Source organism: Convolutriloba macropyga, chromosome 2 (assembly GCF_964194025.1).
Source record: "Convolutriloba macropyga chromosome 2, txConMacr16.3, whole genome shotgun sequence".
NCBI classification, from domain to species: Eukaryota; Metazoa; Xenacoelomorpha; order Acoela; family Convolutidae; genus Convolutriloba; species Convolutriloba macropyga.
Window position 1 is genome coordinate 64739610 of NC_134469.1, and position 25985 is coordinate 64765594.

General features: G+C 36.8%; 1 protein-coding gene across 1 annotated transcript in view; it reads left to right on the forward strand.

Moving 5' to 3' along the window:
- Nucleotides 1-20000, forward strand: part of LOC142334969 (uncharacterized) — a 67218-nt gene extending 47218 nt beyond the window's left edge. Inside the window, exons 5-6 of the mRNA XM_075383297.1 lie at nucleotides 9299-9607; nucleotides 18741-20000. Coding sequence (XP_075239412.1) covers nucleotides 9299-9607; nucleotides 18741-18790 — 359 coding nt within the window. The 3' untranslated portion in view covers nucleotides 18791-20000. The remainder of the gene's footprint in view (nucleotides 1-9298; nucleotides 9608-18740) is intronic.
- Nucleotides 20001-25985: the final 5985 nt, after the last annotated feature.

The following is a 25985-nucleotide window of genomic DNA, read 5'->3' on the forward strand; positions in this document are numbered from 1 at the left end:
ATGCGAAACGTTGTGATCAACATTACAGGGAAACAACGGAACGAAGTCCTGAAGGTCGCTTTATTATGAAACTGCCTCATAAAGTTGAGACAAAGCAGTTGGGGTACTCTTTCCTGCAAGCAGGGTGGCGACTTAAAATTTTTGTACGCAGACTCGAAAAACAGCCAGAACTCTATAAGAGGTACAAGGATTTCATAGTAGAATTTATAAACCTTGGTCATATGGAAAAAGTACCAAAGTCGGAATTTCTCTTCCCACAGAGATCTCATATTATCTTTATCATCACTGCGTCTTTAAAGATTCAATTACGACAACCAAATTAAGAGTTGTTTTTGACTGATTGCAAAGACAACAACGGGCGTGTCTTTGAATGACAGACTGATGGTTGGACAGAAAATTCAAAGAAGACTTATCGTCTTGATTCAATTCCGCTTACACCAGAGTGCCCTATCAGCAGGTATTGCAATGATATATCGTCAAGTAGAATTAGACAAAGAAGACAAAGATTATCATTATATTCTTTTGAAATAGTCAGATTCAGAAACTAGAGATGTACCGAGTGACACGGGTAACTTACGGTATTGCCTCTTCAGCGTATCATTCGATCCGACCGCTCCAAGTTCTTGCTGAAGAAACGACAATTGATCACCTTCCCTTGTCTATGACCACTGATATGCATGTGGACGACTTACAGGTTCCACAGACTTTCAAGCAAGAGAAAAACTGCGGGATGCATTTATCTAAACTTGCCACTGCAGATTTTGACATAAGGAAATGGGCTTCCAGTGACTCAAGATTAGTTTCAAAACTAGCTGGTTTTGAGCAACCACCAACACAAATAGTTTTTCCAGTTATTGTGGATAGATAAACTTAGCTGGGATCACCCACTTTCAGATGGAATACTACAGCAATGCATGCGACTTCGCATCCAACTCGAAGACCTGGAAAACCTGCGCTGGCAACGGAAAGTTTCAATGCCAGGGTCAGAATCAGACTATCAACAACGCGTCTTTTGCGGTGCTTCAACAACTGCTAATGGTGCTGTTGTCTTCCTCAGACAGAAGGTTGTAGACTGTATTGAAACACAGTTGTTGACAGCTAAGACGCGAGTAGCCCCAATCGTGTCGGTTTATGTCCCGCGCTTGGAACTTTGTGCAGCTCTGCTTGATGCAAAACTGTTTGAGGCGGTGTCTGCTGCAATCAATGATGAACTATTTCCCAAGCCAAAAATTTTTTGCTTGGTTGGATTCAGCAGATACAATAGCTTGGCTACAAGATTATCCAAGGAGGTGAAAAACATTTGTTGCAAACTGCGTAGCTAAAATACAAGAAATTACTCCACCCACTGATTGGAAATATGTTCCTACGGAAAAAATCCTGCAGACTGCTTCACGAGGGATGGCAGCCGCTGATTTGTCGAAGCAAAAACGTACGGAATGGACCGGAATGGTTGAAACAGTCGGAAAATTATTGGCCCTCGCTTAGTTTTGTATCTACCGATAAAATAGAAGCAGAGCTTGAAGCCAACAAGCAGTCTGCTAACTCGACAGTGGTTCCGTCAAAATTGGAGAACAGGATTCCGATAATGACAAACCGACCTTCTTCAATACATAGTGACAAAAATTTCACTTGTCACATTCTGAAGTTCGTTCGAGGTGTCAGGATTAGGATTCGAAGTGCTACAGAACAACTCAAGGTCAGCAAGTAAAAACAGCATAGAAACGTATCTTCAATCCAACCAGAAGAAAAACCAAATCACGTCACTACAGTGTCAACCAAACCAATCCACTTGGAGTTTTGTTGCCAATATATGAAATATACGAAGGACGAATAGCTTTATACAGCTTCATACAACGAATTTTCCTTCCAGAGTTTGACATCCTAGGAGATCAAAACCAACAAGATAGCTTTCATATCAACAGCACAGATAGCCGTCATGGACAGGAAGGTGTTCATGGACTTGACATAGGCGAATCAAGGGATTCAGGAGGATTTGGTGGTATAGATGGGGCCAGCCGGTTGCTTTGTCAATGACGGGGGCACACATAGAATTGGGAACTCAGAAGTTAAATATTTGGCAGACACTGGACTTCATTCCAAAGTCAGCACAGTATTATCAACCGTAATCTCAAGCGACCCAATTCATTTCAATAATGGTATTTGTAGAACCGGGGCCCATGTTTTGCCTTCTACCCCGGGCGGGGGCGGGGGCGGGGTCAAAATGGTAAAATCGACCGATCCGATTTATGGTTTTGGTAGGGCCGGGGCCCAATTTTTGCATCAACCCCGGGGGCGGGGATGAAACGGTAAAGTCAACTGATCCGGTTAATGGTATTGGTGGAGCAGGGGGCCCAAGTTTTGAGAAAACTGTGATCTCAGGGGATCCAATTAATTCCACTAATGGTATCGGTAGGGCCAGGGCCCAGGTTTTGCATTACGCGCCTAGTGCGGGTATAAAACGAGGTTCAACCATTCCCATCAATGGTATTGGTTTCGATAGTCCTGGGGACACTTGCGGAACTGATGTGACAGATTATTCCCATATCGGATGTAAATTGTTTTGTTAGCGCAGCAGAAAAAATTAGGACCGGGGAACAGGTACAAGTAAAGGTAATTTGACGAAAAACTCAATGCCATCAGATGAGGGGAAAGGTAGGGATAGTGGCCCTGGTACAAGAAAAGGTAATTTGAGGAAAAACACAATCATCAGATGAGGTAGGGGATAGGTAGGGCCAGGGGCCCAAATACAAGAAATTTAGGAAATCGATTTGATAGCACAGGATGAGCCAACGGAAAAGTGGGACTGGTTGCCGAGGTATAGGTGTGTTGGGGCAGATAAAAGGCAGCATTGAACCGAGTACACCCTCTGCCCGCAAAACAGAATTCACATATGAGAGTCAGTCACAGAAGATTGCAACAAGGAATCTCTCAAGAAGTAGCAACCTCTACAGACTTTTGCCAACGAGAAAAATGTTTTTTGAGCTGGAGGACGTCTGGTAAATTCACCCTACACTATCGACAGAAAATTTTCATTCCTTATTCCGAAGAAGTTGCCTATTACAGTACTGATGATTCGAGAACACGAGAAAAATCTTCATAGAGGTCCTCAATTAACAGTATATACTCTTCCGTGCACAATATTCCTGCAGGACTTTCTATTGTTAAAGTTGTTCTACACAAGTCCGAATCATGCATTCGCTTTGATGCCAAACTGCTGAAGCCACAGATGGGAGACTTGCCATGGGAAAAGATACTGCCATCCTTCACATTCAGTCATTGCGGATAAGACTTGTGGACCATTTTACGTCAAAAATGCTTTGCGGCAAATAAAAAAGGTTGTGGAAAATTTCGTTTTCTTCAACACTAGAGCAGTATTATGGAGCCAGTGATAGAGAGTCTTGTGGAGCTTGTTAGAGAGCCTTATGTCTCTAACAAAAGAAGATTGCCTTGCAGCACTGAAACCATTCACAGCTCGTCGGTGGTATGCCGGAGGAAATATAGTGATAATTCAACAACATTCATTGGAACCAAGGGAGAACTTGAATTTAGTCAAGCCTTAGCAACAAATGAGTGGCTGCATCTTATCTCTGTTTAGCTGCGAAAACAACATTAATTGGTTGACGATTCCTCTTGGGGCACCAAACTTTGGAGGACTATGGTAAGCAGCAGTGGCGTCATATGTATCGCAGAATTGGAAGAACGGACGCTAACATTAGTTAATTTTGCGACACTCCTGACCCAGATTGAAGCTATCCTGAACTCAAAACCTATTACATGAGTTTCAAATGATGCCAATGATTCTTTAGCCCTCACACCAGGACATTTTCTTATATTGAGACCAATTACAGCATTGCGAGAACCAACAACCCTTAAAGTGAAAGAAACAACAGAACTTACTCGACAGAAGAAAAAGACGAACAACCTCATCAGAGATTTCTGGAAAAAATTATCAACCGATTATATATCCACACTACAGCAGAGAAAAATGGCAAAACGGACAACCAAACCTTGAACTAGGCGACATGTTTGTTTTGAAAGAGGACAACACACCTCCAATGACATGGCCATTTAGACGAGTAACAAATTTGTTTGACGGAAGTGACAAAATCGTTCGAGTCGTTCAACTTCAAAAAGCCAACGGATTTTTCATACGACCCGTTAGCAAACTCGTTTTGCTGATGAAGTAAGAAATCGACATGTCCCGAACCAGGATCAATAGAGACGACGAACAGGATTGACAAATAGAAAAGGTTTTTCAATGGCTGGACAAAAACGTACTATGTGAATGATTAAACAAATCTTGTTGTTAATTCCTTTGAAACAGAAATTATTTAGTTGAACCCTTTCAATGAGGCCGGAGTTTTGCAATTTTAAAATGAACTAATTTAAGTCTTGAAGATGGGTTACTTGACAGAACTCCAGAGACAAAAAATGGTTTTACAGCGAACATTTTTTTACTGCGAAATCTGGAATTTTAAGATTTTTTTTCTTAATAACAAGACTAGAAAACTAGATGTTGCAGAGTCGAATCCCATAATGGAAAATATTCTTAGCTTTCTTTATCTCTCTCTCTCGCTGTCAGTTAGGTTTTTGTTCCTTCTCGTGCATGTTTTATCTCTCTCTGTTTCTCTCTCTCTCTCTCTTTCTTTTTGTTGATGTCGCACTTCAGCCACTGATATGTGGCGTAATCTTATCATATATTATCCTCATTAACGCTCAATTATAGTAGAAAGTTTTTTATCATAAATGACTCAAACCGCACTTTTTAGTAGATTTTTGTAAACTGCTCTCAAAAGCAGTTTGTAACAAATATTTTAATCATGTTTGTCCTTTTTACGCAATTTTTCGCTCGACCGATTTTTCGTCTGACCCATTTGACTTTTCGTCCTCAAAATCGGGATAAATGGGCAACGCCCAGCGGGCATTAAGTGCTCTTAGAGCCTTTCAGCCCACTAGTCTCCAAGTATGCGGTTCACCGAAACTGTTTTGGAAACTTATTCTTATGGTGTGAAAGGCGGTTCTCAGAAACTGATTCCACACCCCCACCCACCACCCCCACATCATTGCCCCCATCCACTTTTGTGCCCCCGCTGCGGTGCATACCCGCTGCGCTCACCTTACGCCACTTCAATTAAGCTAAATAAAGCTGGCCTCACTAAACCGTGGCTAGCTACTGACAAAGCCGACCGCCCGCCGTTCGTTTGAGAGCAAATCGCCCGACGTTAGTCGGTTATGTTATAAATTTTTGAGCACAAATTGGTGCATTCTTTCATGTTTTTTAAAAATAATTTCTCCATTTTTTTGCTCAACGAGTCTCACATTGCTAGATGCTTTGGTACTGCAAAAGCAGAAATCCATTTGATTAATTTAACATTGTAGCATTGATAACTAAGTTCGAATTTTTTTTTTGCAAACAGAAACCAGCAAAACGATACTAATTTTTGCTTTTTTCAGCTTTTTGGATTTTTTAGCCCCCTTTTGATTTTTGCAGGGGCCGGGGAACATCCTTTAGGTTGTAATAAAACGTTACTGCTTGGTTGCTGAGGGTAACGGAATGTTTTTCAACATTTCAATGTCAGGAATTTTTGCATTTGATAAAATTTGAAGTAATTAAATTTTCTGAAAGTTAGTGTTAAGATCCGAGTTTATTGATCTTTTTGGGCCAGGAAAACATTTATAGGCTTGAAATTGGGTTATTGGAGACAATGAAATTCTTTTGAAGAAATATAATGTCACGAATTTTAGATTTCAAGACTTAGCAATGATTATTTTTGTTAAGTTTGTTTGATATTTTTTGTTTATCGCCTTTGGAGACTGTTTGTATTTTTGGCTAGCTCTGTGCAATTGATCTGCAGGTCAGATACTGTTCTAAGTTCTTTGGATTGTTTTTAGGAGCTGTCCAGTTGTCATTTTTTGTAAGATGTTTTCAGGCTTAAACAGTTTTTAGGCTTAATTTTGGGTTAATGGATAACTTTTAATGACCCAGATGAATTTTTGAGGATGGAAACATCAGCAAATTTCAGCGGCTTTTTTAATTTAGTTTTTGATCTCTTTAGTTTTAAAATTTTTTTAAAAGCTGAAACGTTTGGCAATAAATACATGTTGACATTAAAGAAGCTATTATAAAAATTTTTTCTAAGATTTCTAGCACCTTTTTTATTTTGAATAGTTTCTGTGTTTCGGTTAGTTTCTGCCCTCTTTCGAGCTTGTCTCTAACCCGATTTCAGTTGAAGCCTACAGGATTGCGATTTTGTATTTTTTGACAAGAATTGTGGGTTTTGATGAAATTGGCGTCTTTGAACGTTAATAATATATTAATTAATATCAAATTTTTTATTTTGGTTTTCAACTGCATTTTTTAACATGTTTAGCGAAAACTGCCACTTAGTCGTAGCCCATCTTGCTGCTAGGTTCTCGGATCATTTTTAACAGTACAAAATTGTTTATCAGGAAAATAACACCAATAATAAGAGATTTTATTGAAAACTATTTTTGACAAAAAATGCACTGGGTTTTTGCTTCCGCTAGTCGTTTGTGTCCAGAAAGATATCTGTGAAATGTCAATTTGCCTTTTGGTTTTCTTCGAATTGTTGTATAATAGTTATCAGTTCTCGTTCCCTTAACAACCGGAGCATCCACAAATTTTGTTTTGATATTTCTCAATTTATGTAAAAATGTTTTTGTTTGAATTGTATTATCCAATTCCTCTGTGAGTGAATTGAGGAGCTCTAAGGTTTCAACTCAATTCTGTGGATTGACTTGTCCTGCTATGTTTTTTAAGTTCGTCGAGCATGAAATTGTCTTGATTTCTCTTCAGTTACACCGCAAAGCAATCTAAAATGAACAGAATCAATGCCAAAGGTGATTAAAATTAAAAACGGGATAAACCCTTAAAGCCCTATTTCAGATGCCCGCTACTTGAATTTTGTTCTTTTATGTCTCAGTTACCGTCTCTAATACTTGTGGGTTTTTATACTAGCCCCTGTATCTTCTCAACAAGCTGGAGTATGTCTAACAGTGGAATGAATTCAAAATAGTTCGAACTTCAAAAATGTTTTTGTACATAAGTGTTCTTGGAATCAACGGCGGCTATTTTTTCGGCAATCTGCCTGGTATGTTTTCAACCTAGGCTAGTTTCACATTTCTCACATTCTGCTCAGTGCTTTTAGACTGCAGTTGCTCAGCAAAGCAAGCTAAAATGAACACTGTAAATACCGAAAAACGAAATTAAAAATAGAAACTGTATAAACCCATATAGCCCAATCTTAAATTCCCGCTGCTTGATTTTTGTTTCTTAGAGAATCCAGTGTACGATTTTATCGGTCTTTAAGACTTCAAGCTTAATTTGAAAGGTTGAAATACTTGAAGAAGGAAAAGTCTAATGTTTTCAGCCAAGACTTAGTGTCCTAGACTTAGTTATAAATCTAACTTCTGACACTTGAATCTAACCACTATGAATAGTCGGTTGTTTCGCTATCGGAAACGGAGAGGTATCTTCTCAACAAGCTGGAGTATGTCTAACAGTGGAATGAATTCAAAATAGTTCGAACTTCAAAAATGTTTTTGTACATAAGTGTTCTTGGAATCAACGGCGGCTATTTTTTCAGCAATCTGCCTGGTATGTTTTCAACCTAGGCTAGTTTCACATTTCTCACATTCTGCTCAGTGCTTTTAGACTGCAGTTGCTCAGCAAAGCAAGCTAAAATGAACACTGTAAATACCGAAAAACGAAATTAAAAATAGAAACTGTATAAACCCATATAGCCCAATCTTAAATTCCCGCTGCTTGATTTTTGTTTCTTAGAGAATCCAGTGTACGATTTTATCGGTCTTTAAGACTTCAAGCTTAATTTGAAAGGTTGAAATACTTGAAGAAGGAAAAGTCTAATGTTTTCAGCCAAGACTTAGTGTCCTAGACTTAGTTATAAATCTAACTTCTGACACTTGAATCTAACCACTATGAATAGTCGGTTGTTTCGCTATCGGAAACGGAGAGGTTTGGTTTATTTCAACTCCTGTATATTTTTAAGAAGAACATTTTTCTCAAGAATATGCAAAATTGTTTTCTGATTTTCAATTTCAAATGAAATTCAACACATTCGTACCCTTTGATCCCCTAAATACGTTAGAACAAAATCTTAGTCCCCTCGGTCCTCGTTTTTGGGGGACTAAGTCTCTCGGTCGACAAAGATTTTGTTCTAACATCTTAGTGACCACCTATAATGCTTTTTGGTATTGACACTAGCCCCTGTATCCTCTCATTCTGAAACAGAAGTATGACACCGTGCGTGTCGTTAAGAGCAATTTGACCGATTGTGTGAGTTTTTGATTTCATTTGTTTTCTCACATCGAATGATAAGCATTTTTGAATCCTGTCTGTAGAATTATTACACTCACGGCACCAAAATTCATTATCACCGCTTCCGAAAGCCAAAAAATTGTTTAAAATGATATTTTAGATGAAACGAAAAACTGTTGGTAGCAATTATTTAAGTCCTGTGGTCGTTTTTAATGCGATTTTGCGCTTGATCGGGTTTGCGTCTGAAGATTTTGTTTTTTTTGTCCGCATAAACGGGATAAACAGGTAGCGCTCGGAGGGCATTAAGTCGCTCTACAAACCTCTAAATTTATGTTGAGAAGACACAAAATGATTGTGTAAAGTTCGATCCCCTCCGTCCAGAGCATCAACCCCCACTCTGCGCCAACCCAAACCCCTCCACTGGCGCTCCAACAACCCCCCTAATGTACCCACCCCCAATGCTATGGATATCAAAGACATCTTTGGAAGTTTTTTGATTTTTTTTCTTGTAATCTGAAATGTTTAGTCATTCAATTGATTCTACTGCTGTCACTCTCGAGGTTAAACGTGTAATTTTTTTCAAAGCTTTATAAAACTGTTAACAAAAATTGTCTTATTTTCTGTTGTTTTCTCCAAGCAAATAAGCATTTTCATATCTTTTTTTTATTGTTCAACTCACTGTTCAACAAATGGTTATCATCCTTTGCGAGGTGAAAATCGAATTTTTTGATATTTTGACCGAAATTGTAGTTTTTGTTTTGAGAAATTTTTGTAGCCGATCCACCTAATGGGTAACAGAGACGCGCTGGTAGCTTATCAGTGATCGAAATATTTAGTTTCCAATGCGCGTAAAGGCTAAAAGAAGTTATTTTTGTGCCTTCGAGCTTTTTTGACGGAACAAATATGACGCATGACAATGAATAATTCCTTTCAGTGTTAGCTGGAAAAATATAAACATTTTTCAAACACTATTGGAGTATATGTACAAAATGCTTTAAGGTCACGTATCTGTGAATTTGCGAAATGGTCACATTGAAGTGGCAGACGGTGCAGTTGACGCCGAGCTGGGTATGTACGTGGCACTGGCCTTTTCAATCGCAATGATGCACGTTCTTTGTCAGCCGAGACCGCCAGATGGAGCAGACAAAGCCCAGTACCCAAACTCTATCGATGTGGACTCCCTGGAGATGGTTGTGGCAGCTGGATACTATGCCGGGGTGCCTCATAACACCAAAATGAACCAGTATTCAGGGGGCTGTGGAGCGTGTGGAGGATGCGGTGGCTGTGGGGGTTGTGGTGGTTGCGGAGGTGAGTGACCTCAAACCGAACTTAACATAATACATGACTGAACGAAGTTTACAGCAATCATATTAGTCCTGCTGGTTTTTGTACTTTCGACTTTTAGTCTGATAATTTTTTCGTCCCATCAATTGACTTTTCGTCCGCATAAACGCGATAAACGTAATGCCACGAGGGAGTTAAATCGCTAAGCAGTTCTCGTAGAGCTTTACTAGTCTCAAGTGTACAAATCACTGGAGCTGCTGAAAAGTGTAATCATAGTGATGGGCAATTTTGTGGCGGCTTAGAACCTCACACCAATTCCTGCAAGTGATTTCCTCTGCATTGTCGGTTGTAGCGGCCTGATTGTGTTCGTCATTAACACACATATCAAATATTTTTCGAAGCAGCTCTTTTAGTTTTTACTTTGCTTTTTCGGATAAAGTAGTTTTTGCGTAAACCATGTTAACAAGTACTATACGTTTGGGAGCATCTCAACCTATTTTTGTTTTCTCGCGTTTTAGCAGTTTTGGTGCTTTTTCATATTTTTAGTGTGTGGGGTAATTTTTTCGTTGAAATCGGTTTCTATGTTGCTTTTGTGGCTTTTTGATTTAATTCTTGTTTTAAGCTTGTTTTAATTAAAAATAGGCTAATGTTAAAAATTTTTTTGCTTCAAATTTTTTTTTGCCTAGTTTGCTTTTTCTGCCTTAAAGAATATTTTGATATGTTCAATTGTTCAATAAGGGTTGTTGGTAGGGTCATTTTTACGGAGTGAAAACAATTAAAGGTTTGATAGCAATTATTTTTGTTAAATAACTTCATCTATTCCACAATTTTTGAAGTTTTGACTTCTTGCTCATGTTTTCAGTGTTTTCCAGTGATTTTGGGTGTCCTGTGGATGCTGAATGATTAAGCAAAACTGTTTCCTAATTTGTATTCAGAACATTGTTGAGACTTTGTAATTTATAGGGAATGTTTCAAAAAGATTTAACGGTTTTCCTTGGATTTTGTCCTTCAGATTTCTTTTCGCTAGATTTTTCTCCTTTTTGAGATGTATCGTTGATTATGCTTTTATATTCATTTGTTGAACACAGTTAAATTATACCAGACAATCTATTTTAAACAAGTTGTTTGGAGTCACAACTTATGAAAAGTTTTGAAACTATTTTCATAGTTTGCTTTTCTGTGATGATTTGTTTCCTGTTTGTTGTTTCAAATTAAATTGTATAATGAAATCAATAGTGTTTTCACTTAGCGGTTGGTTGATGTGTAAGTGAAGTTTTACCTCGAGTTGATTCCGGAGCCTTCTGGCTATGTTTCTCAGATCTGTTTACACAATTTCATGATTTTTTAAGTTCATTTGGATTAGTGAGTTTGGTCTCGCCGAAACAGGAAATCGAGCGAACAAGTGAGTAGTTTTGCGGCGTGAATTTTTTACTATAATTTCAAAGTGGAGCCAGAAAAGTCTTTGAACAAAATTTTGCTTTATTGTTTCTGAGTTTTTTTGTTGACTTTGGCGGTGGTTTGACTTACTGCTTTTTAAAAAAAATTGAATCGTTTTTTTAAATGCTTTTCTGAATCAATTCCTAGTCATTTTTAAGACTAGTTTTTCAATGAAAATTCTGGGAATTGTATATCAGGGCTAGTTCAACTATGTAAAAAGAGAAAACTTGATTGAAAGGTAAAAAGAATTTAAAAACATAGTTGAACTAGCCCTGAATTACAACTCCCAAAATTTTCACGGAACTAGCCCTAAAAATGACTAGAAATTGATTCGGAAAAGCATTTAAAAAACGTTTAAAATTTTTTAAAAAACATTTGGTCAAATCACCGCCCTGTGAACAAAAAAATTTCCAGCAAATTTACGAGAACATTCAAAGTCAAACAAAGAAATCAAAGGGAACTGGATAAACCAATAAAGCCTGGGTTAGTGGGGTCAACGGTGGCTTTTTACCGGTAATCTGCCGTCTTTGTTTTAGCTTGCTTCCAAAGACTAGCTTTGAAAATTCGACACATGATGCCTGTTTTACGATTCATCTTGAGAGTGCAGAAGTTTTTCGGCATTTCATGTTCCGAAATATCAATGTTTCCGAAATTTGCCTTCTGTGCTCTGTCCTGTAGAAACTTTTGTATCAATAGCTATAATTCTTGTCGGAACCTATGTAGAAGTATTACGGAAAGACATCTAAATAGTTTGGACTTTTTTGTCATTACTAATTTTTTCATTTTCTTTCTGTTTTTTTTCATTACTAATGGGCGTTGTTGAAATCAATGGCTGCTCTTCCGGTAATCTGCTGGTAACTTTTTTCTGTTTAATCTGAAGCTAGATTGAAGATAATTATCTTGTTGAACACGAATACTGCACACTAATTTAGAACACTTCTGACATTTCAAGAAAAATTTTCTTAGCTCAATCATTCTGCTTTGCTTCTTCAAATCACAATGAAAGTGGGGGCAATTAACCGGATTTTTTTCAAACATTTCACTATTCTTTAATCGGTTGTTTTTCCTGCAAAAATTTAGTTATCTCGCTTCATCTTTTAAGAGCTAAGTCAGCTAGCCTTTTAGTGGTTTCTGGTTGTTTTATCACATTTTTCTGGGCATACCATTTCCTCAAGCTCCAAGCTAAGCTAAACGTTATCTAAATGAATCTTTCATTTACGGGATAAACAGGTAGCGCCCAGCGGTAATTAAGTTTCATTAGAGGCCCTTAGCCGCGTTTAATAGTCCTTCAAGTGCTTAGTGTGATGAAGCTAATGGAACGCCTTAGTTTAAGGATAAATGGTCATGCTAAGGAGTTTTTGAGCCCAAAATGATTCAATTTTTCGTTTTTCTTTGTCATTCTTCAAATTTTTTGTTAGACCAGTATAAAATTGAGGCTGGTTAAAGTTGATAAAGGTATTTTGCAAGACATAAGTACTTTTTATGACCTTTTTAGGAGCGATATGTTCTGGTATTCCAAACAAAAACAACCAAATTTACGAGAACATTCAAAGTCAAACTAAGAAATCAAAGGAAACTGGATAAACCAATAAAGCCTGGGTTAGTGGGGTCAACGGTGGCTTTTTACCGGTAATCTGCCGTCTTTGTTTTAGCTTGCTTCCAAAGACTAGCTTTGAAAATTCGACACATGATGCCTGTTTTACGATTCATCTTGAGAGTGCAGAAGTTTTTCGGCATTTCATGTTCCGAAATATCAATGTTTCCGAAATTTGCCTTCTGTGCTCTGTCCTGTAGAAACTTTTGTATCAATAGCTATAATTCTTGTCGGAACCTATGTAGAAGTATTACGGAAAGACATTTAAATAGTTTGGACTTTTTTGTCATTACTAATTTTTTTCATTTTCTTTCTTGTTTTTTTTCATTACTAATGGGCGTTGTTGACATCAATGGCTGCTCTTCCGGTAATCTGCTGGTAACTTTTTTCTGTTTAATCTGAAGCTAAATTGAAGATAATTATCTTGTTGAACACGAATACTGCACACTAATTTGAACACTTCTGACACTTCAAGAAAAAACTTCTTAGCTCAATCATTCTGCTTTGCTTCTTCAAATCACAATAAAAGTGGGGGCAATTAACCGGATTTTTTTCAAACATTTCACTATTATTTAATCGGTTGTTTTTCCTGCAAAAATTTAGTTATCTCGCTTCATCTTTTAAGAGCTAAATCAGCTACCCTTTTAGTGGTTTCTGGTTGTTTTATCACATTTTTCTGGGCATACAATTTCCTCAAGCTCCAAGCTAAGCTAAACGTTATCTAAATGAATCTTTCATTTACCCCCGCTCAATCGTCACGAATTTTTATTGAATTTTTCACGAAATCTATTAATGCACTGTTTTTTTTTGCGTTAAGATATATTTATGGAGAATTATCTACAATTAAGACGAGACTGAAATCGGTTTTCGGTGTAAAATTTTGCCGTGCCGGAGTTAAAATTTTTTAGGTGTTAATTGCTCTCAAATGAAGTTTTGGGATGGCTGAGCGGAGCTATTAATGGCCTTCTTTTGGTTTTGCATTACAACTCTTAGAGGAGAATTGATTTTCTTTTTACTGGAAATACTGTTCTGGCGTCGTCGGACTTAAAGCGAAAGTGAGTAAATTGACGTTGAATCAACTTCTGCTTCGTGTAGTTAGCTGTAACTCCACTAAGTTTGCTCAACTTTTGGTTAGTAATTGCTCTCAAATGAAGTTTGTAGCAATTATAATAGTCCTGCGGGTCTTCTCAGGCCATTTTTATTCTGTTCAATTTTTGTTAGTTTTTCTGTTTTTTCTGGCCATTCGACGTTTTGTCCTCAAGAACGAGATAAACAGCTGAATCCGGTGGCATTAAGTTGTCTTAGAGCCTTACGGCTTACTAGCTGCTAAAGATGCGATTCACCAAAACTGTTAGGAGACCTAAAATCATTGTGTGAGCCCATCCTCCGTATTCCACACGTAACCCCGCACGCTCAATTCCTTCACCCTCGCGCTGTCCCCTCCCCCATGCTCACACCCCCCTTTAATTTAGCTAAAACTAAGTCGCAGCTAGATACTGGCGAACTCGCGCAAGCTAGATACTGACAAACTTGCTCGAAAGTCATTTGAGAGCAATTAGCCCGACGTTATTCGTGTATATTGAGTGTTATAGAATTGGGCTCAAATGATAGTGTTTAAAAAGTGGTTTAAAACAGAAAACTCATGTTTCATATCTGGGATAGCTCAGCGGATCTATTATTGGCCTTATTTTGATTAATTGCTCTCAAACGAAGTTTAACAATTATCTTAGTCCTGTTGGTCTTTTTTTTTGCTTGATCAATTCTTCTTCTGGTTCATTTACTTTTCGTCCTTGAAAACGGGATAAACAGGTAGCGCCCAACGGTAATTAAGTTCCATTAGAGGCCCTTAGCCGCGTTTAATAGTCTTTCAAGTGCTTAGTGTGATGAAGCTAATGGAACGCCTTAGTTTAAGGTTAAATGGTCATGCTAAGGAGTTTTTGAGCCCAAAATGTTGCAATTTTTCGTTTTTCTTTGTCATTCTTCAAATTTTTTGTTAGACCAGTGTAAAATTGAGGCTGGTTAAAGTTGATAAAGGTATTTTGCAAGACATAAGTACTTTTTATGACCTTTTTAGGAGCGATATGTTTTGGTAATCCAAACAAAAACACCCCAAGTTTATAACAGTTTTCACAATTTTTTAAATCTTTTTAAAAATTGTCATTTTTTTAGTTTTTTCAGCCCTAGGTGTAAAGGAACCTCCTCTAGGGTTTGATAACAGATTACTGCACAGTTTCTAGTGGTAATGGAATGGTTTTCAACGTTTTCATATTTGCAATTTTTTAAAACAAAACTTGCAGTTTTCAAATTCTTGACCTTTATTTTTCCCTATTCAGGTCTTTCCAGACCCAGGGGCCAAAAAAACCTCCTTAGCGGTTTGTTAATAATTAACTGACAAATTTTTATTGGCCATGGATTAGTTCTCAACTTTTTCATGTCACAAATTTTTGCAGTTTTTTTAAAATAAAAATGGCATTTTTTCAATTTTTTTGAACGTGGGACGTTCTAGAGTTCTCCAGCCTCAAGTCAAGAGCCAAGGAGCTTCCTGTGGGGTTACATAATAGGTTACTGTGTAATTTATTATTGAAATGGAATGTTTTTCAAGATTTTAACATCTCGAAATTTAGCATTTTTCTGACAAAACTTTTCAGAGAACCTCTTTTAGGGCTTGGTAATAAGCTGCTGAAATTTATTTATTGGCCATGGAATAGTTTTTTCAAATTTTTTGAAATTTGGTTGTTTATATTTCTCCAGCCTCAAGAGTCAAGGAACCTCCTCTAGGGTTTGATAATAGTTTACTGCATAGTTCTTAGATGTAATGTAATGTTTTTCAAGATTTTACCAGATTTTAATATCACGAATTAATATTTGCAATTTTTTTTATTGTTTTTGAACTTTTTGATTTTTTCTGGAACCAGAGGTCCAGGGACCTCCTCCGATGTTTAATAATTAACTGCATCATATTTTCTAGAGTTAATGGAATGGTTATCAATCTTTTAATGACTCGATTTTTAGCAATTTTTTGATGATTTTCAATTTTTCGAGTTTGATAATTATGTTCTTAATTAAATTCTTAGTTTTCTTATGTTCCTAATTAAGTTCTTAAAATTATGTTCTTAAGTTTATGGATCTTTATGTGCCAGTGAAACTATTTAAGGCTTGAAATTGTGATACTAGATAGTCAAATATGCATTTGTTTTTATAATTTTTTAATATTTTTGTCCTCTGAGTTTAATGATCTTTACTGGCCAGTAAAACTTTTTAACTCTTGCAGATGGATTTTAACTCTTGCAAACCGCTCGAAACAGAGCTCCAGAGACAAAAATGGTTTTGAGCGGTTTTTCACTGAAATGTGGAAACTTTTCTTTCGAATTTTGCATTTTCAGTTTTTTATTTGGTTTAATTACTAACAAGGCTAGAAAACTAGAAGTTGAAGAGTCGAATCTTATCATGGAAATCATTGGGGACATCGTGACTTTTTCGATTTCAGTGACTTCCACTGCTTAGCAGTTAAAATTTGTGTGCGTGACGTCAATTGTTCTGCTTTTAGGTCAATTTCGTTACTTACCTGACTCAAAAAAATGACTTCTTAACTCACTTAATGAACTTTAAATTTTATGAATTAGTGAAAGTTCAATAGTGAGCATCAAAGTAGTGCCAAATGTATATACCCTAATTCTTGAGTATTACAGTCTTGAGTTTTTTTATTTCGAACATTAATTTTGAAAAAGCTTTTTAGGGTTTTTTCTTTCTAGAGCGTATGTGTCTCATTAAAATGACAGAACGAGTCTAACCCAAAAAGTCTAGTGGTTTATTAAAGGACTGGTGGTCAATCTGTCTATCTGTTTTCTTTAGTTTTTTTAGCTCCATGGAATTTTTTTGCCGGCTATGTTTACACTTTTTTTTTAACAAAATCAATTTTTAGAAGAATTGAAGATGTTATCTCACCATTTTTTAGAGTATGTCTAGCTTCACTTTCCACCATTAACCACCATTTTCTATTACCTTTGGGCGTAGTTTGAAGCACTTATTGAAAACACGTTGGTCTTTTAAAGCAAAATTGACCGTTTTGACGTTTTGAATGACTTACGCCCTTGACTTTTTCGTTTTTCATGATCTATGTTTCTCTCTCATTCACAATTGTCAGCAGTTCAAGTCAAGTGGTGGCAGTTCACGGCTAAAAGTGAAATGAAAAGTGTGCCAAGTTGTTTTCACTTTAATTTTGTTAGAGGATTTAGTGATATATTTATAATAGCCTCTAATGACTTCATTTGAAGCCAACCTTGATGAATTTATTTAGCCCCACCCCCACTAAAGCACTCTGCGTCAGATCCGAGCTCCCGTGATTCGTTCGAGAGCAATTCCTCCGACGTTAGTCGGTTGTTTTTTCTTTGTCATTTTTTGTTCGCTACGGTTTTTAACAATACTAAACTTAGAATTAGTTTGAATTACTCTTTCGAAATGATTGATAGTTTTAATTACTCTCGAACGAAATTTGGGCAATTATTGTAAAAGTTTTGGTCTTTTCTATGCCCATAATAAATTACCTCGCCTGATGTTCGAGAGCAATTCATGCGACGTTAGTCGGTTGATAATGTCGATAGTTGTTCTGCAGTTTTGATCTTTCCTTTGTTTTCTGATAAATTTAGATATTGCAATGGATTGAATTTTGTTGCATCAACGATTTCTCTGAAATGAGAGAAATATGCACTTAATGTTGAAATGCTGTGATACCAAAATTGATAAGGTTTTAGTTTTTTGGGGACCTATATTTGTACTCGCAATTTTGTCCGAAATTCTCTTCATTTTCCTTTGTGTCGAGTTAATTGTGGAGTTCTGGACTTTTGTGACCGGTAATGTTCTGAATTTTCTCAGCCTCTTAAGTTTTTCAATTTTTGTCAGCTCTTTAAAATTTTGGTTTTTCAACATTACAAGATATGTTTCTTATAAAATTTTTGCTTTTTACGTTTTATGTGTTTTTTGCGGAATAAACTGTGGTTTCATACTTCATAGTGTATTCATGCTGAATCAAGGTGAGCCGAAAATTTTTGTTTTGTGTTATTCTGGAATGGCTGGGTAATTATTTTCTTTTTAATTGCCCTCAAACAAAGTTTTTAGCAATTATATTAGTCCTGTCGGTCTTAATGCGATTTCTGCTTGCCCAATTTCTCGTCTGACCCATTTGACTTTTCGTCCTCAAAAACGGGATAAACAGGTAGCGCCCAACGGGCATTAAGTGCACTTAGATCCCTTAACTCACTAGTCTCCAAGTATGCTTTTCGCAGAAACTGTTTTTAGGCAATTTCACGATGTGAAGGGCTGTTCTTAGTCTTAAAAAAAGACTGTTCTTAGTCTTAAAAGTTTGACCCCCTCTTTCATCCCCAACCCCCCGCCCGTCCAGTTTCTTCCAACCCAGCTGTAAGGACCCCTTCTCGTCCAGCTGAGGGGCGGAGATCATGGTGTGAAGGGCATTTCTTAGAGTTCGACCCCCCACGTGTTTTTCTAAATAGCTTTTCCAATCCTTTGTCCGTTTTGTTTAGTCAATGAAAATTCTTTTGAATTGTAGGCCAGGACTTGTCCTGCTATTTTTTACTTCGTTAATTTTTTTACGGCCAAATGACGTCACACACTTCAGAACTGTTTTTTTTTATTCCATTTGTTCCTGCAATTTCAACAGTTGTGTGTGCGATGTCATTTACTACTCTTATTGGAGTCAGTTTTTAGTTAATCCGCGTGAATAAATTTTTGGACTCAGTCGCAAAATGACTTTCATCTCTTTCAAAATGACTTCTGCTCAGCTTAATTGAGGGATTTTTGGTCAACTACGGACACCTCCCTCTAAAGATTATTCACGGGCTCCTTGATTATTTACGGAAACGACACATCAGTTGTGGAAAATCTATATCAAAATATGATAGATCAGCTCTATTAGTTAAAACTGAGAATTCGCTATCGCTGCTATGTTCTGGCAATCTTCAGCTATCGTGTACTCACTTTCAAGTGAATTTTGCTGCTTTTTATGGCATGACGAGTATGGACTCCAGCTGAAAAATTGGTAGCAGCCATGTGGTACAATTGTTAATGCGTGGAAGAGAGGACAGTTTGTGAAAATTTGTTTTTTGGTTTCAGGGTGTGGTGGATGTGGGGGATGCGGTGGTTGTGGAGGTTGCGGTGCCTAATTATTGGAAGCCGACTATACGAACCAGAACTCTGTCTGTCTCTTTACATTAGAACCAGAAACGATGAGACTGCTCATCAACTGAATCTGCATTTCAAAATCCCTACTGATAAAGCTTTACAAGGCGATTCAAATTGATAGCTATGATAGAACAGCAACTCACATCCGCGCCACGGACTTATTTGAACTTAGAGCTCAATTCTGAAACCTGGGGAATTGCATAACACAATTTTGCATGCATTATCATATTTGCCGCATGAGTATTTGTTATTCTTTCTAATTTTTGTGCTTTACTTTAATTTTCGACCAGAACATGCGACGTTCACTGTGACCTTGCGACACTTCGATGTTCCCCAATTCTTTTTGTGTTACTTTGAATTTCTTTCGCCAACAAATAAAAGTGTGATATCTTTGCATAAAATTTACGGCTTCTGTGGCAGCGCAAGAAAGCGATGAAAATATTTGGTTCCCGGGATAGAAGTTATGACTACTAGTTGTTCAGCTGTGGTTGAACAAAGAGGGAAAGGTGTGGCTGAGGTCCACGCTATCAAGTTTCTGAATGCGATGACTTCTTAGAGGATTACTTGGTTAACTAGCTAACTAATCAAGCGGTCACAGCTAATGGCTTTCTCACTGTCTGCCACAGTTTTTTAGCCAATGCCAAATGTACTATGCTCACATTTTGGGCAAAAACTTGATAATTCTGCCTTGTGAGCAAAAATGCATTGAGAATAAGTTAGGTGTTTGTCGGAGTGCTTCTTTTTTAGAACAATACCTGCTGTGGTCGTATGATGCCCTAAAAAAGTTTTTGCTTTTATCTATTCGCCCATATTTTTGTCTACCCTTTGTCTTAACCCCTTAGATAGTATCAATGTAATGTAGTGCAATGTTTAAAGCTAGTTGTATAACAATTTGTATCAACCCCGGCATGTCTCGATGCAATCGTTTTAAAATTGATTAATCTGAATGAATTTTCGTTTATGTAAATATTTTTATGTCGTAGAAAGTATTAATTACTATGATTACCTACTTCATTTGGCTGGCCCAATGTGAGAAAATTATCTTAATATTTATTTTAGCAATTTGCTTCAACTAACTCAATTCTGATTTCGGTTTCAGACTTTGAGGACATTAATTTTGAATTTGGATTTATGCATTTAGTATCTTTAGCATTTGTGTGCATCTTTCAAAATTAAATGTTAGTAAAATTTTTTGATCAGTGGATGTGTACAAAATTAGATAGGAAGAAATTAGAAAGTGGAGTTCGGTCAGAGATTATTCTGAGAGAGCAAGAAAGTGGTTTTGGAAAAAATCATTACCTGCAAGTTCGGCTTTTTCTAATTCTCAAAAATTCTCAAAAGAAATCAGAGCTTGAACAGTATTGAAAAAAATGAACGATCTCAACTCTAAATTTAGCTCATGGCGACTATAAAAAAATTGGGGAAAGAAATAAAAACTGGAAAAGTATCGCTGAAGTATATTTTGCCCCCTTTTGTTTGATATGTTTATGTAAAACTATAGAGATAGCAGTGTCTTCCAGAAGAAAAACTAAAACATTAAAATAACCAATAGTGACTCAAAAACTTGGATTTGAATTTAGTAGTTATATTTGCACAAAAGAAGTTGGTCGAGCTGTCGATATTGACAAGCGTGAAGCTTAGTTTTCGCTTCAAAAATCTTAACCTTTGAGGCAAAGTTTCATTGGGAAGCTTTGGCGGTGGCATTTGTAAGATTGAAAGTAATGACGCAGTAATATTATGATGCCTTTTAATGCGTTTTTACTAAGTGCTGCTTGCTCGCGACGAGTTATACGTGCGCGGGCATTAGATTATGTATAAAAATAGTCCAAATATAGGCACCCTACAAAATAGTCTAAAACCTGCCATTAAGATTTCTGGGTAATTTGTTTCTCCGAAAATTTGCAATCAATGTTTCATTTTGAAAAAATTGCAGAAACTGGGAACATGCAATCCTGATAAACACACTACAAAGCAATTTGCTGAATGGAAACGATTTTTCGCTTGAACGATTTTTCGTCTGAAGCGTTTGACTTTTCGTCCTCATAAACGGGATAAACAGGTAGCGACCAGCGGGCATTAAGTGCTCTTAGAGCCTTTCAGCTCAAACTGTTTTACTTGTGTGAAGGGCGGAAGAGAGGAAGGGTTGAAAACACCACCATTGTTGACCCCCCGGCACTATTGCGCCCAACCCCCCGCACCGCGCTTTTCAACCCATCCCACTGTTGCCCACACCCTCCCTCTCCATCAGACCTCACAGTGCACCACCCCCCACCGTGGCTACGTTCGATCAACCGATCGCTAAAAACACGCAATTTTATACTAATTTTCAATTTTTTCTGTTCAATTTTCAAGTTTTTGTCATGTTTTACGTTTTTCTATCCTCGAGACCCACAGAACCTCATCTAGGATTTTACATTAGGTTATTATATAATTTCAAGATGTAATGAAATGTTTTTCAAGATTTTGACAACACGAATTTAAGCATTTTTTACAAAACTTGCAGTTTTCTTTGAATTTTATTTTTGACATTTGTTTTCATTACTCAGGTTTTTCAGAAAATTTATACAGAAAATTTTTGCAAAAAATCTCCGTTAGGGTTTGATAATAAGTTAATGAAAAATGTTTTTGGCCACAGATTAATTTTCAAGTTTTATCTCAAATTTTAGCAGGTTTTTGCAGCAAATTTTAAGCTAAGGACCACACTATCAGGTTTGTGAGTGCGATGAATTCTTAGAGGATTACCTGGTTAACTAGCTAACTAATCAAGTGGTCACAGCTAATTGCTTTTACAGTGTCTGCCACACTTTTTGGGCACTACCAAATGTACTATGCTCATATTTTGGCAAAAAATGGATAATTCTGCTTTGTGAGCAAGAATACATCGAGAGTAAATTTGGTTTTTGTCGAATTGCTTCTTTTTTTGAGAAAATTCCCTGCTGTGGTCGTATTTTGCCCTAAAAGAGATTATTTTTTTACTTTTTATCTATTTGCCCATTTTTTCGTCTACCCCTTGTCTTAACCCCCTAGATAGTATCAGTGTAATGTAGTGAAATGTTTAAAGCTAGTTGTATAACAATTTGCATCAACTCCGGCATGTCTCGATGCAATAGTTTTAAAATTGATTAATCTGAATGGCTATGGATTAGTTTTTAACTTTTTATTATCACTACATTTAGCAATTTCTTTGAAATTTTTTGTCATGTTTTTTTTTGTTTTTCTATCCTCGAGACCCACAGAACCCCATCTAGGGTTCTACAATAGGTTATTGCATAGTTTCAAGATGTAATGAAATGTTTTTCAAGATTTCGACACCACGACTTATGGAATTTTTACAAAACTTTTATTTTTTTTTCAATTTTATATTTGACATTTATTGTCATTATTCAAGTTTTTCAGAAAATTTGTACCAAAAAACTTGGCTAAAATTGAGTTACTGAAAAATGTTTTTTGGCCAAAGATTAGTTTCAACTTTTATTATCACAAATTTTAACAGGTTTTTGAAGCAAATTTTAAGTTGAGGTCCACACTATCAAGTTTCTGAATGCGATGACTTCTTAGAGGATTACCTGGTTAACTAGCTAACTAATCAAGCGGACACAGCTAATGGCTTACACGCTGACTACCACAGTTTTGGGCAATGCCAAATGTATTATGCTCACATTTTGGGCAAAAACTTGATAATTTTGCCTTGAGCAAAAATGCATTGAGGATAAGTTTGGTTTTTGTCGTAGTGCTTGTTTTTTTAGAACAATCCCTGCTGTGGTCGTATTTTGCCCTAAAAAATTCATCTTTTTGCTTTTTATCCTTTCGCCCATATTTTTGACCCTCTGTCAACCCCTTAGACAGTATCAGTGTAATGTAGTGGATAGTTTAAAGCTAGTTGTATAGCAATTTGTATCAACCGCGGCATGTCTCGATGCAATCGTTTTAAAATTGATTAATCTGAATGAATTTTCGTTTATGTATATATTTTTATGTTGTAGAAAGTATTAATTACTATGATTACTTACTCCATTTGGCTGGCCCAATATGCGCCAAAAATATCTTAACATTTATTTTAGCAATTTTCTTCAACTAACTCAATTCTGATTTCGGTTTCAGACTTTGAGGACATTTATTTTGAATTTGGATATAGGCATTTAGTATCTTTAGCATTTTTGTGCCTCTTTCAAAATAAATTGTTAGACAAATTTTCTGATCAGTGGATGTGTACAAATTTAGAAAGCAAGAGATTAGAAGTTGGAGTTCGTTCAGAGATTATTCTGAGAGAGCAATAAAGTGGTTTTTGGAAAAAATCATTTCCTGCAAGTTCCGCTTTTTCAAATTCTCAATTAAAAATTGTCATAAGAAATCAGAGCTTGAACAGTATTGTAAAAAATGAACAATCTCAACTCTAAATTTAGCTCATGGATACTATAAAAAAAGTTTGGGAAAGAAATAAAAACTGGAAGAGTATCGCTGAAGTATATTTTGCCCCCTTTTGTTTGATATGTTTATGTAAAACTAGAGATAGCAGTGTCTTCCAGAAGAAAAATGAAAACATTAAAATAGCCGATAGTGACTCAAAAACTTGGATTTGAATTTAGTAGTTATATTTGCACAAAAGAAGGTGGTCGAGCTTTTGTTATTGACAAGCGTGAAGCTTAGTTTTTGCTTTAAAAATCCTAACCTTTGAGGCAAAGTTTTTTGAGAAAATTTGGCGATAGGATTTGTAAAATTGAAAGTGATGACTCAGTAAGATTATGATGCCTTTTAATGCGTATCTACTGATTGCTGTTCGCTCGCGACGAGTTATACGTGCGCGGGCATTAGATTATTTATGAAAATAGTCCAAATACAGGCACCCTACAAAAAGTCTAAAACCAGTCATTAAGAATTCTGGGTAATTTATTTCTCTGAAAAGTTGCAATCAATGTTTCAATTTTTTAAAAAAAATACTGTGATGGTTTCAAAGAAACATCAAGAAACTTAAGTTTTTTTTACTAAAGTTTCAAAGAACGAAAGAAGAACTTACATGACGAACTTTATTGCTGTGTCGATAAGTAATAGCCTTAAAACTAAACTCAATTCTAATTTTAATTTGGCGCTATCATTATCTTATTGACCTATCAATCATATGTCAGAAGTAAACCCACCAACAGAAACCTGATTCAAACATCCACCGACCTCCAACTAATGAACTCGATTGTACCCAAGCCATATATGATTCTCATGAAATGTTGATGAAAATAGAAAATCACCTCCGGGATTCGGAGTTAAGATCTAATCACATACCAATCATGTAAAATATTTTTAGCTAATCTAAATTTTCTCTGTATATTTTCGCATAGATAACCCCTATAAACACAATCTAATTTTTGTATATTTTCAGTTCAAAAATTGATTTAAAATTCAACTTATTGAATTCTTTGACCCGTGTTATCGACCACGACAATGGTGTCCAGACCAGCTACAGACAGACAAATTTTGGATCTACAGAACGCAGAATCAGCTATTGCGTGGATTGTCTTTAATGGCGAAATATCGCGCAGAGAAGAAAGAGGACAAGGTTAACACCGATGGTACTGTACAGGACCTACAGGTAACCAATCTCTTCCTTAGTATGTGCCGGCAAGATGCAATTATTCAACTTAGGAGCCTAATGAGTCCTAGGAATTTGATAGATACTCCGTATAAAGACATCAGATTGGCGATTCAAAATTATATTTCTCCTAAAGAGAGAGTAGTAACGGCAGAAAGGACTAAACTTCTGTCCGTAATACAAGGTGTAGGGGAGTCAAACGACGACTTCTTGGCACGTCTTAGAGAAGAAGCACGCTATTGTGACTTCGAAAAACTAAAAACAGCGGCCAACCCCGATGAGGAGTTGGTAAAAATATAGTTTATCTCAGGTTTGAGGGACCCTGAAGCAAAACTTAGACTACTAGACGGTATTAAAGCAAAACCAGCAATGTCGGTTACTGAAATGACCGAGAGCTTACAGTTCAGAAGTCAAGCAATGGCTTTTGGAAGTTCTTCATCAGGTAATAAACCCTTTGCTGTGAAAGAAGATGTTGGGTTCAACTTCAAAAAGACCTTTCGAAAACCAAATGAAAAAATTACGGCTAATAAAATCAGCAGCATGTGCACTAGGTGTGGAGGTAAGCCACACTCTAGTAGACCCTGTCCGGTGCTAAAAAAAATGCAACACCTGTGAAAAGGTGGGACACTTCTCAAAAGTGTGTAGAAGCAAACCCCAACCAAATTCATGTAAGTAAAATAAACAGAATAACTTTTGCGAAGAAGAAAATGTTTTTTTCAGAGAAAGCATCTCCAGCATCGGAGATGGGAATGTTTTATACTAAAGAACAAATCTTTATCATGTCGGTGACATGGGAATATATCTCATAAATAACTGCAAAGTAAAAATGCAGGTAGGCACAGGTGCAGATGGCACAGTGATATCATCAAAAATATGGACTGAGCTTGGTAAACCTCAGTTGGATGGTAAGATAAGACATCTCGAAGCTTATTATGGTCATCAATTAACGCTTCTGGGATCACTTACTTGTGACGTTGAGTGGAACAGGAGCATGTTCACGCAAAAACAACTAGCAGTGCTTGAACCGGTACAGCCAGGAGGAGTCACTAATGCATCTCCAGTGACGTGACAGGGAAAGAAGAGTGGAGAACTGAGAATTTGGGTGGACTTGAAAGTGCACATCAAGGGCAAGGTCATGGATGAGGACTACCCAATACCAGACATGGAGACGATCTTCCACAACCTACATGGGGCCTCATACTTCGGCAAAATTGACCTCTCAGATGCCTACTATCAAATTGAACTTGACGAAGAAGCAAAAGATATATGCACAATCAGCACATCTCAGGGAGATGTGCCGACTACCTCAGGGATTGAAAAACTCTTCTGCAATCTTCCAGAATTGCATCGAATCAACACTCAAAGAAATCAAACGTGTTGTGATCTTTCAAGACGATGTTTTGCTGTATGGAACTACCAAGGAGCAGTTCGACAAGAGAATGCTTGCTGTGAAGAGTCGACTACGTGAGAAAATTTTTTCCTATTAATGAGAGAAAATCTAACTCAAAACCAGCCGATAGCTTTAGCTTTTTGGGATATTCCAATTCAAAGGAGGGAATAGCACCAGATCCCAAACTTGTTGTAAAAATAAAAAA